Genomic DNA, 12718 nt, shown 5'->3' on the forward strand with positions numbered 1-12718 from the left:
CCACAGGCATGTACCACCATGTCTGACTACTTTTAAAAAACTTTTTTTAGAGATGGGGTCTCAGGTACAGTGGCTCATGCATGTAATCCCAGGATTTTGGCAAGCCAAGACGGATCACTTGAGGTCAGAAGTTCAAGACCAGCCTGGCCAACATGGTGAAACCCTGTCTCTACTAAAAATACAAAAATTAGCCAGGTGTGGTGGCACATACCTGTAATCCCAGCTACTTGAGAGGCCGAGGCAGGAGGATGGCTTCAACCTGGGAGGTGGAGGTTGCAGTGAGCAGAGATCATACCACTGCACTCCAGCCTGGGTGACAGTGTGAGACTCCGTCTCAAGAAAAAAAAAAAAAAAAAAAAAAAAAAAGAATAATATAATGTAGTTGCTACTTTTAAAAAATAAGAGAAAGAAGTAAAAATAATTGGAGATTTGGGTTTTAAAAAAGGTAGCAGATGAAGGAGAATCTAGCAACTAAAACATTTTTTTGAGAGCGGTCTTGCTCTGTCACCCAGGCTGGAGTGCAATGGTGTGATTATGGCTCACCACAGCCTCTACCTCCTAGACTGAGGCCATCCCCTCGCCCGCCTGAGCCACCTGAGTAGCTGGGACTGCAGGCGTGTGCCACCATGCTCTGCTAATTTTTTGATTTTTTTGTAGAGACGGGGTCTCACTTTGTTGCCTAGGCAGATCTTGAACTCCTGAGCTTAAACGACCCTCCTGCCTCAGCCTCCTGAAGTGCTGAGATTATAGGTATGAGCCAATACATACGGCCAATATTTTTACCAGAATATTTCATAAAATCAATGCAGTGCTAGGAAAGATAGGCAGCCACTTAACTGATCTGTCTAAACAGAATTGGTTACCTATTCATAGTGAAGTACACAGGGTTTTCATTTGAAGTCCTTAAAAAAACAAACAATCTGGCAGGAAACAAAAGGAATCTCATAATGCACAAGTTTCATTAACTATGCATTTTCTCCAAGTAGTCCAACCCCACTCAGAAATAACACAAAATATCCAAGTGCTTTAAAATCCAAGGCCTTTAATTTAGTTTTTGGTAATGACCATAAATGCCTTCATAAAAACCTCTTTTTCACTGTAAATAGAAGGCACTAGGCATTACATAATACCCTTAAAGCAGTGATTCCTCCTGATGCTGGTAGAGATAAAACATTTAATGTCAGGGTTTACATAGTAACAAAGTCTTCTTAAAAAAAAAAAAAAGGACAAATCTGAAAATCACAAACCAAAAATTATCAGTCAGTCTTTCTCAGGTTCCCAATGCAAATTTACATCATTTTTACAAGTACATAGTTTGAAATTAAGAGATAAACTAGGTATGATACGGTTTTCAACATGTGTTAGGTTTCAGTTAAATACAGTAAAAATGAAGACACCATTATCATGCTAACTGGCATCTTTTGCTACTGTTTAGCTGTGCAAAATAAACTTGAAATGATACATCCTGAAGTGGTATAATTTAAAAGATCCTTGATATGACACCAACAACTTGCAAATTCTGGTCACAAACTGTATATAAATTGTACGATTATTAAAATATACCTTTTTGAAAAATAATAAGATAACCATTTATACCTAAATAAGGTTTCCCAGAAAGTTATGAAATACTTTTAGCATATAAAAGTAGTTGCCCCTTTTCTGAAAAGTCAGCTGTTGTTTCACAAAATAACTCATATGATCCAAGGCAAATGATTTCTTGAATGCCATATTCTCTCTATGACTTTGAGGTATGCTTCAAGAGACTGTATCCATAAGAACAGGGCACATTTGGGTATTAGACCACAGTTACAAATGCAAGGAATCTTTCTTGGGTCAGGAATGCCCTTAAAGGTTATAGCAAGAGAACAAAAGATAGCTTCTGAAGCCATATCCTTTACAAATACATACAACTAAATTTGGTTATTTAGAGGATAATTCAAGACACAGCTATTAACCACATGCTGTGTCATGTGTGCCTATTTTAATTAGTGGCTTCTGGCCAGGCGCGGTGGCTCACGCCTGTAATCCCAGCACTTTAGGAGGCCAAGGCAGGCGGATCACTTGAGGTTGGGAGTTTGAGACCAGCCTGACCAACAAACAGAAACCCCGTCTCTACTAAAAATACAAAATCAGCCAGGCGTGGTAGCGCATGCCTGTAATCCCAGCTACTTGGGAGGCTGAGGCAGGAGAATTGCTTGAACCCGGCAGGTGTAGGTTGCAGTGAGCCAAGATTGCACCATTGCACTCCGGCCTGGGCAATGAGTGAAACTCCGTCTCAAAAAAAAAAAAAAAAAAAAAGTGGCTTCTGCAGGATACTACTCTTATTCAAACACAAACCAAACAACCTTACTCTACCAAATCACATTCTTCTATTTTTGGCAAGGTAGTATTGTTTAAACAAAACAGAAACAAAAACAACAACAACAAAAGCTAACCATAACACTGACTCATGCAAAAGTTTCCATGTCAAACAACAGTAGGAAAAGTGTTCTGAGAAATATTAATGTTGAGAAAAATAAAACACTATCAAACAAATAATGCCTGACATCAATCTTATCATCACTCAAATAAGTATCACATAAAAAACTCATGAATGCCTTTGAAATAAGAATAGTTCAGTTTAAAAAAATAGCTGATTATGAGATTTATAATTAAAATGTCTTTGAAAAGCATCCAAATTCATTAATTTAAACATTTAATAATATTTAAATTAGTATTTATTAATTTTTTATTTTTGTTGAGACAAAGTCTCACTATGTCACCCAAGCTGGAGTCCAGTGGTGTAATCTCAGCTCACTGCAACCTCTGCCTCCCAGGTTCAAGTGATTCTCGCATCTCAGCCTCCCAAGTAGCTGGTATTACAGGTGTGTGCCACCATGCCTGGCTAATTTTTGTATTTTTAGTAGAGATGGGGTTTCACCACGTTGGCCAGGCTGGTCTTGAACTCCTGACCTAAGGTGACCTGTCCGCCTTGGCCTCCCAAAGTGCTAGGATTCCAGGTGTGAGCCACTGTACCTGGCCTAATGTTTAAATTAGTAAGGGGTAAGAGAAAATAAACTCTCCCATAATTAATACTAGATGCCTCCTTGTCTTTGGAGAAACTGGTAAGATTAAATTTTGAAAATGGAAGAGAAAATAATGAAAATCTGTATGACAACTGAAAAAACCCATCATGTATATTAATAAACACAATGGGTAGCAAGAAATATTTTTTTTAAACAATGATCACTCAACAGAATACCTTATAAAATTACATATCATAATGAAGCTAAGGAAAAGGTTCAAGACTAGCAGCTGAACTGTGAAACATGTAGGACAACAGAAGGCACTACATAAGCATCAATTCCTTCTAGCCATAGGACAGTTCAGTCTTTCTGTTCTGAAGAAGATAGCCAGTGTGAATGTTATTTTTATATCCCCCTGAGTTTTAACATGATTGGGCAAAGCAGCACCGATTTAAAAAAATATCTGCAATGCCAGCACTGCAGTATGAAATCACTAATACTGATGGCCCCCAAGTCTCTCATAAGAGCACTTTAGAACATGATTAAAAATATAGAAATGCCTTTCGGTGTTTCAGTATTAAAGTGGAACCACCACAGATATCCACTTTAAAAATAATGCACTAAAAAGTTCTGTTTATACAATACAGTCTTTCTACCCTGTAACTAGCATTCATGGCAATTCTCCACTCTGCTGCCACTGAGAGATCTCCTTTGTGCGTCTGGTTGAAATGTCAGTATGCTTCCTGATGCATAATCCTTTTTGGCTGGAAAATCTTGGCAAATATCATGTCATGCCCGTTTTGAGCAGTATGCCTTGCAGGTCCTCTGGCAATGCTAAGATAATGGCATCTATGTGTGTCCGTAACTTTTCCATAGTGTCAGGTTTCACAGGTAAGTGCTCTCGATCAGCCTGCAACTACATAAGGACATTTCATAGCATTTAAATTAACCTCAGCATCTGTATTAATACATTACATTCTCTAAATAAACCATTTTAAAGGTCTAACAATTGGATACTTTCAGTCTTAGACCAAAATTTACAGAAACTAAAAAAGCAAGGAGCATTCCATTTAAACAATACGTTATTGAGCTCAGTAAAAGGCTTCTATGTAAATTCATAATAATACCTAGAAATATAAGCAACAATGTTTTGATAGAGCTTATTAGATTCTATGTAGATAATGTTAGAAAATAATATGGCATCATTATGGTCTGTTTCAGTGACCAAGTATTTTCAGCAATGTCTACCATCAATTGACCAATTTCAAGCCCTCTCATTTAAAAAGTTACTTCTGTGAACTATCATGGGTTGTCAGCTCATATGAGAGGAAAATATCTTCACAGAAAAGTCAATTTAATCATTGGCTGTTTTGGCTACATACCAGCTTGTTTTTCAGCTTCAAGACAAGGTCTACTGTTTCTACTTCTGTGTGTTTCTGGATCCAGAGAAGTAAGTCCTAGAATAAATAAAATCCCAAATCAGTCAATTCTCAAAATAATATTCAAACCTCTATTTCAATAGGTAAGGCTACTGTGAAGGAAAGACAAGAAGGAAAAGGAGAACAAAGTATTTAACCCAGATATAGCATTATAGTGTAGGAATAATTCTCATAATATTCTAATAACTGTTAATTTTCTGCATTAGCCAGAATAATTGTCTCATATTTGGAAGTAAAACAAAATGTACTGAGGTGGCTTTTTTAGATCAAGCAAGAAAAACAAAATTGCAACTCAAACTGTAATAGTAACCCCCACTGCCACTAAGTAGTGACTAATTTATAAGGAACATTTGTTAACAAATCAAAAGAACTGAACATGAATTTACTACTGGATGTAAACTTCATGTTTTCAGATAAGCTCTTCCTGGGCTTATGTTGCAGGTGCATTCATCAGATTCCTTTTTGCAAAGCCACAGTCACTGGGAGTTTATGAGCAGAAAGTTATCACTGAGGCTAGTATGCCTTGCATTTAAAGCTAAATATAAATAAAAGTAAGACTATCCCTTTTATTTTCATAAGTAGTTTAATTTAAAATAGCCTGGTAATACAGAACATAAAAAAAAAAAAAATCAGTCCACATTTTAAAAAGTGTTAATACTAACTAAAAAAGGTAAATACATCGTAACAGCAAAAGATGTGGAGTTAGGCTTCTTGGATTACAATCCTTACTCTACCCAGTAATGTGCTGGTACGTATTTAACAAGTGGTTCTCCAAAACAGGTCTCTGGTTTGTCGCATTTGCCAATTTCTGTGGTGTAGTACTCCCACTGTAGGCTATTTCAAGCTGCCAACCTGAGGTCACTGAATGCAGAGCTGAGAAGAGATGTGCACAGAGAAGAGATGTGCACAGTTGGCTCTTGTGAGCCAATGCAAGTGGACTCCAGCACACTGTTGGCTCCACTACTTAGCAGGGATGTGATCTGAGGCAAGTCATTTAACTTCTAAGCCAAATGTTTCCCATAATGTAGTTCATAACACACCTACCTCAAAGAATCATTGTAAAGATTAAAAGAGATTATCTATATAAAGCCCCTATAATGTCCTTGGCACACAGCACATGATCTAGAAAAGTTAGTCATTATTACTATTTATAAAGAGTGGATACAGGGTACAATCTTCAACCTCTAAGCATAATTATCTTTATTTTCAACAGTTGTTAATCATTACACAAACACACAGTTTTCGAACCTCTTCACAAAGAGCTTCTAGATGGAGTGCCTCCAATTTTTGGGTCATTTCCTTCCTCCGGGTCTTAAACCAGCCATCAAAATTTGGAGACTTTAGGAAATGCCTATAAAAATACATTTTAAAAAAGTAAAGTTTGATTATAACTTATTTCCTTTCCTCAATACCTTTCCTATTCAGAGAACCATGTCAAACTTTAGAATTCTTTAAAATGAATAAGTTTAAGTCTAGTTTTTTGTTTTGTTTTTAAATAAAGCACGACACATGGGTGTAAAACAGGAAAAAAAGACTAACCGGTAAAGTCCAATCCAATCGCCTTTTATTCTAGAGGTTAGCTGAGGTCCTGTTTTCTCAAGTGTTTTCATAAATTCTTCTGGAAGAAACTGTCTTAATTGAGGTGGACTCTAGAAAACAGGAAATATAATATTTAGAAATTAGGAGTGGATATGTTCACAGAAGTTAATTACAGTTAGAGGACCCAAATAGATTTGAATATATTCATACCTTCCATGGGGAAATACTTTTCTGCAAAGGCATCAAGCTTGCCACATATCTCTCCTAAAACAAAAAAAAAAAAGTTAATAAGAGGAGTGTCTTCAAAAATATTTAAACAGACCTACATAAAAGGAATGGGTCTTTTAAGTTTTTAATCATATGCCCTTTCAATGGACGGCAACAACTCCATCACTCCCCACAACAGATATAGCTAAATTTAGACTGACTTGTGAAGTCAGATTTCAAATAAAATTCAACTAAATCTTGGGTAAACCAAGGGACTACATTTTTTTTTCTTTTTTGAGACAGTCTTGTTCTGTTGCCCAGGCTGGAGTGCAATGGCGTGATCTTGGCTCACTACAACCTCCGCCCCTTTGGGTTCAAGCGATTCTCCTGCCTCAGTCTCCCAAGTAGCTGGGATTACAGGTGTGCGCCACCACGCCTTGCTAATTTTGTATTTTTAGTAGAGACAAGGTTTTACCATGTTGGTCAGGCTAGTCTCAAACTCCTGACCTCGTGATCCACCCGCCTTGGCCTCCCAAAGTGCTGGGATTACAGGTGTGAGCCACCGTGCCGCCCAGCCCTTTTTTTAATTTTTATTTATTTATTTTTTTTGAGATGCAGTCTCGCTCTGTTGCCCAGTGGCACATGGCAGTGGAGTGCAGTGGCGCAATATCAGCTCACTGCAAACTCTGCCTCCAGAGTTTAATCAATTATCTGCCTCAGCCTCCCAAGTAGCTGGAATTTCAGGAACCCACCACCACGCCTGGCTAATTTTTATATTTTTAGTTGAGTCAGGGTTTCACCCTGTCTTAATGATAATAGTTAACCTTACTGAGTAACTATAGGCCAGATAATGCACTCAACATTTTACATGTGTGATCTCTTGTAATCCTTGGAATGATCCTATGTGGTAGGTATTATTGGGAAACTGAGGATTCTTCAAAAGGCTAATACAATTTAGACTTGAATTGAGGTCTACTTGACTTTTGTCCATGCTTTTTTTTTTTTTTGTTGAGATGGAGCCTCACTCTTTTGCCTAGGCTGAGTGCAGTGGTGTGATCTCGGCTCACTGCAACCTCCACCTCCCAGGTACAAGTGATTCTCCTGCCTCAGCCTCCAGAGCAGCTGGGACTACAGGTGCATGCCACCAGGCCCGACCAAGTTTTTGTATTTTTAGTAGAGACGGGGTTTCACCATGTTAACCAGGATGGTCTCGATCTCCTGACCTTGTGATCTGCCTGCCTCGACCTCCCAAAGTGCTAGGATTACAGATGTGAGCCACCACGCCCAGTCCATGCTTTTTTTTTTTTTTTTTTTTTTTTTTTTTTTAAAGAGAGTCTTGCTGTTGCCCAGGATGGAGTGCAGTGGTGCAATCATAGCCTACTGTAGTCTCAAAGTCCTGGTCTTAAACAATCCTCTCACTTTGGCCTCCCAAAGTAGCAGGCCTGAGCCACTGTGCCCAGCCTAGTCCATGCTCATAAGCACTACAGAAAAGTTTATTTATTCAAACAAATAGATTTAATGGAATAAATACGTTGACATCCATAGACCAAGAAATAATATTTCTTTCTAAAATATAACAGCAAAGATCTCCAGGATGCCCTATATAATATTCATAGATATATTACTTTATATTAATAACTGTGCAAAGTTTCTCTATGATGCAGTCTCCAGAGTAGGGCCACATCATGGTACTCCCTATACTTTAATATGACATCCTTCTGAATTTCTTAGAATAACCATATCGTCTAGTCATTTATTCCATAAACATTTGAGTGCTACCATATGCCAGACTGGCAAATTAGTAACGAGCAAGACAGATATAGTCCCTGTTATTATGGAGCTACAGCCTCACAGACATTATATCAATTTTTTTTCAAAATAACTATCACAGAAGCTCTACGATAATCTTAAGGTGAAAAATGTAGTAACTACGTAACATTTCATATAAAGTATATCATTTAATATTCACAACAGTCTTGAAAGGTACTTAGGAAAAGTGGAATCAGCCACATTTCATAGGTAAGAAAATTGAGGTTCAGAGGGAGTGACTTACCAAAGCTAAACAGTTAACACTAGAACAAATAATCCAGGTCTCTTGCAAAGGGGTTTATTTTTAATCACTCAAATATACCAGGCTGGCAAAACACACAACTTAAGATACGGTTTTGGAGGGTGGGAAAAACATTTATATACCCTTCACCAAATCATTAAATTATGCAAAAATGTATTTTATTAACTTACTAATGGAATGATGAAACTTTGTGTCAGTTCCAAAAAATAGCGTCGAAGAATAACACTTTGAGCCTCAGAAGGACGTTTCTGTTGTACACCCTTAAAAAGGAAATAATGAGAATCTGTTTTCTAGTGATGGAACATAAAACAATGGATAATTATCATATTCAACTGCTATGTAAATATACATTTACACTTCATATTTAAAAAACTAGAACTTCACCTTGAAGTAATTTAATGTGAAGTTAATTGTGCAACATCCTGTGAAAATAATCTTTACCAGAGCAAAACATAAGAGTTCTTAGCTTAGGGAATACTGTTCATCCCATACTGTGAAAATGTGAGTTCACAGCTGGGCACTGTGGCTGGCGTCTGTAATCCCAGCACTTTGGGAAGCTGAGGCGGGTGGATTACCTGAGGTCAGGGGTTCAGGACCAGCCTGGCCATCATGGTGAATCCCTGTCTCTACAAAAAAAATACAAAAATTAGCCAGGCGTGGTGGTGGCCACCTATAATCCCCGCTACTTGGGAGGCTGAGAAAGAACAATTGCTTGAACCCGGGAGGTGGAGGTTGCAGTGGGCCGAGATCATGCTATTGCACACCAGCCTGGGCAACAAGAGCGAAACTCCATCTCAAAAAAAAAAAAAAAAAAAAGTGAATTCAAAATAAAGACAATATTTTATATTTGCTATATTACACGATTTACATTTTTAAAAAAATTATAATCCCTTACTGTTAGATGCTATCATGGTAGAATCTATGGCTTTTTCACTATAACTCCCAAGTTTCTAGAAAGACTGACACTCATGTATAGCTACAGTCCCAAATTCATGCCCATACTGTTGCTAGCTTAGTCTCCTGATTTTCATAAAACTTTGAGTCAAAAAAGATACCCCGGCAGGGCGTGGTGGCTGACACCTGTAATCCCAGGACTTTGGGAGACCGAGGTGGGATATCACTTAAGGCCAGGAGTTCAAGACCAGCCTGGCCAACATGGTGAAACCCTATCGCTACTAAAAATACAGAAATTAGCCAGGCATGATGGTGCACACCTGTAATTCCAGCTGCTCAGGAGGCTGAGGCATGAGAATCACTTGAACCCGGGAGGTGGAGGATACAGTGAGCTGAGATCACACCACTGCACTCCAACCTGGATGACAGAGTAAGGCTCCGTCTCCTCCCCCCAAAAAAAGGAGAGATCCTATTTCACATTAGTATACATAAAGGACATATTGCCTAAGTGGATATTACATACCTGAACAAGGAAATTTAAATTAATAATATGAGCAACTAATTACCTTCTGTAATTGTTTTATGATCTCTTCATCTCTATTTAAATATGGCTTATATGAAGTATAAACTCCTAAGAGCAAAGAAAAGAAGGTAAACAAAAAAACCCAAGTACCATACAAATAAATATTTAAAAATCAATAAAAGTCAATACCAGGTTTAGAATCCAGAGTCTTTAGATTCTTCAGTTTTTTCACTTTAACCTGCTTAGGAATTTCACCTGCAGGAAGCAGCATAAAGATTTTTATAATTATTCTAATCATACATATTATAAAATTGGAACTTTATTTATAATCTACTGTTTATTACTTAAGCATGTTATAATTAAAGCATTCTTAACATCAATTAATATGTTAAGGGTTCATTCTTGGTATTTTAAAACTGGATAACAAGAATACTGGATTATTACAATAGTACAGAAACGATTCATGTAAATTATATAAAATGGATATTTGATCTTTCATTAATATCTATCATTACTTAAATTTTTCCCTTTTTGTCACTCAACCTGTAATTTAAAATCTATATGCCAAATACATAAAACTGAAAATTTAGGTGCTGAAGAGGAATAAAATACCCTTTAAGTATAAATGGAATAGAGAGTAATTCTTAAATGACTGTGCAGATGTAGTCTTCAAGGGTTTGTGTGTGTGTGTGTGTGTTTTTTTTTTTTTGATGCCTCCTCAAATTCAGCTTTTCCATTACAGAAACTTACACTGCCAGCAAGTGGCAATGGTGTGTGCAGCAACCACAGGTCTGAGCCACAGATGGACAGGACTCCTGAGCAGACTGCTATGTTGAATAGCTTGTGTAGTATATGCAGGCCCTGGTCTTAGGGTCAAAGAAAGCTAACACCTAAACAACTCTTATAACAGGCAGAAAAATGCCTCAAGATACACACTTAAAAGTGTCATGAACAAACCTAATTTCAAAGACTTTCTCCCCGCTCCCTCTTCTCTGCACAAGGGCTAAAAGAACCTAAGAACTGAAAGACAATCTAGAGATTATATTATTATAGAGATTATAATACAATTCAAGCCTCTAAATTCACAAAATACCTTTGTTTAAACAGTTACATAGATCAAACTGCTAATTGTGGTATATCTGGAGGTGGGATTTTAAGAACAAGGAACATTTTCCTTTGCAATCTTATATTGCTAAAAAATTTTAAGAGCATGTACTATGATAAAATAGCTATTTCTATAAACGTTTTACTTTGAAATACAGTTGCACATTTAACAACATGGGTTTAAACTGTGCATATTCACTTATACACGATTTTTTCTCCTCCTTCTGCCACCCCGAATCAGCAAGACTATTCCCTCTTCTTCCTCTTCAACCTATTCAATGAGAAGGTTATGAGGATGAAGACTTTTATGATGATCCACTTCCACTTAATGAATAGTCAATATATATTTTATCTTCCTCATGACTTTCTTAGTAACATTTTATTTCCCCTAGCTTACTTTATTGTAAGGATACAGTATATAATACACACGACATATAAAATGTGTGTTAATCAACTGTTTATGTTATTGCTAAGGCTCTGGTCAACAATAGGCTGTTGGAAGTTAAGTTTTGGAGGAGTTAAAGGTATACACAGATTTTTCTACTACACAGGAGGCTGGCATTTCTAATCCCTGTGTTGTTCAAGGGTTAACTGTAATTTCAATCTTGCAAAGAAGCTGCCAAGTAACACAGTCTATAAAGGAAAGAGCGAAAGAGATTAAAAAAATTAGTCTATACTCCAAATGTGTCAACTGCCCCAATAATAATTTTAAACAGATACTTGTTAAAAAAGCAGTATCATGGATACACAGACTTAATTTTTCATTGACTCAGTATATATTAAGTAAATGCAAGATACTGGCAATACAGGAACAAAACAGCTAATTTCTCATATCAATGAGCCACAGTCTAACAGCAAAATATGATACAGAGAAATGACAATACAGAGGGAAAGGTGTTGGGACAGAATTATGAACAAGATACTATGAGACACAGAAGAGTGTCCTGGCCAAAGAGGAGTAAGAAAAGTATTCAGGATTCCTAAAGGAAGTAACATTTAAGCCAACCTATAAGAGAGATAAAAAGTTGGCCAGGCATGGTGGCTCATGCCTGTAATCCCAGCACTTTGGGAGGCTGAGGCGGGTGGATCACCTGAGGTCAGGAGTTCGAGACCATCCTGGCCAACATGGGGAAACTCCATCTCCACTAAAAATACAAAAATTAGCCGGGCATGGTGGCGGGCACCTGTAGTCCCAGCTACTCGGGAGGCTGATGCAGGAGAATCACTTGAACCCAGGAGGCAGAGTTTGCAGTGAGCCGAGACTGCGCCACTGCACTCCAGCCTGGGTGGCAGAGCGAGACTCTGTCTCAAAAAAAAAAAAAGTTATCCATAGGAAGGAGAAAAGGCCTTTTGAGTAAAAAGTACAGAAGCATGAACATGCTGCTTAAAGAGTTGCAGATAATGGTAAGGACAGTAATAGCCACCATTTACTGAAGATGTCCTCCGTGCCAGTCTCTGGTCCAAGAATACTGCACAAATTATCACATTTAATCTTCACAATAAGAGTTTATTTATGATGCCCATTTCACAGATGAAGAAACTAAAGCATGGACAAAACTTGATATTCACCTGGTATGCACCAGAACCAGTTGGTTACTGCCATCATTCATTCTGATTAATGAGTGCCCTATTAAGACAAGTTGTTAGCTCTGTCATAACTAGACACAGAGGAACATCTTGTCCAAGGATGTGGGTGCTCTAAAACTAGGTACAATCCAGAAAAAGCAATCCCTTTATATCAGGAGGAATGATCCTTCTGCAAGGTTAACGCTAAATATATGTTTCTGGTAAAGTTTCAGGACACAAGAGAGCAAAATCTTAATTCTGCTGTGCCTTCCCTCTTGGTCCTAAAGAAGACGCTTTTTCCTATAATTTTACTGATCCTGCCAGATTTTTTTTTTCCTTGTAGAACTCACATCTATCTCAGGTTTCAAAG

At 37.5% G+C, this 12718-nt stretch overlaps 1 protein-coding gene across 6 annotated transcripts in view; it reads right to left on the reverse strand.

Annotated features, from left to right (window-relative positions):
* The window catches only part of DENND6A (DENN domain containing 6A), an 87013-nt gene that overhangs the window by 13818 nt on the left and 60477 nt on the right, over window positions 1-12718 (reverse strand). For 4 of the 6 annotated variants that reach the window (XM_010360469.2, XM_030926699.1, XM_030926710.1 and 1 more), the window contains exons 13-20: window positions 9868-9933; window positions 9722-9786; window positions 8432-8521; window positions 6194-6247; window positions 5984-6093; window positions 5693-5795; window positions 4388-4462; window positions 2904-3921 (exon numbers count right to left, since the gene is read on the reverse strand). In XM_010360469.2, the coding sequence (XP_010358771.2) occupies window positions 3790-3921; window positions 4388-4462; window positions 5693-5795; window positions 5984-6093; window positions 6194-6247; window positions 8432-8521; window positions 9722-9786; window positions 9868-9933 (695 nt within the window). In that variant the 3' untranslated portion in view covers window positions 2904-3789. Of the gene's footprint in view, window positions 1-1022; window positions 3922-4387; window positions 4463-5692; window positions 5796-5983; window positions 6094-6193; window positions 6248-8431; window positions 8522-9721; window positions 9787-9867; window positions 9934-12718 lie in introns of those variants that run through there. The other 2 variants (XM_010360470.2, XM_030926690.1) reach the window with 2 other exon arrangements.

The sequence above is a fragment of the Rhinopithecus roxellana genome, chromosome 1 (assembly GCF_007565055.1).
Source record: "Rhinopithecus roxellana isolate Shanxi Qingling chromosome 1, ASM756505v1, whole genome shotgun sequence".
Lineage (NCBI taxonomy): Eukaryota > Metazoa > Chordata > Mammalia > Primates > Cercopithecidae > Rhinopithecus > Rhinopithecus roxellana.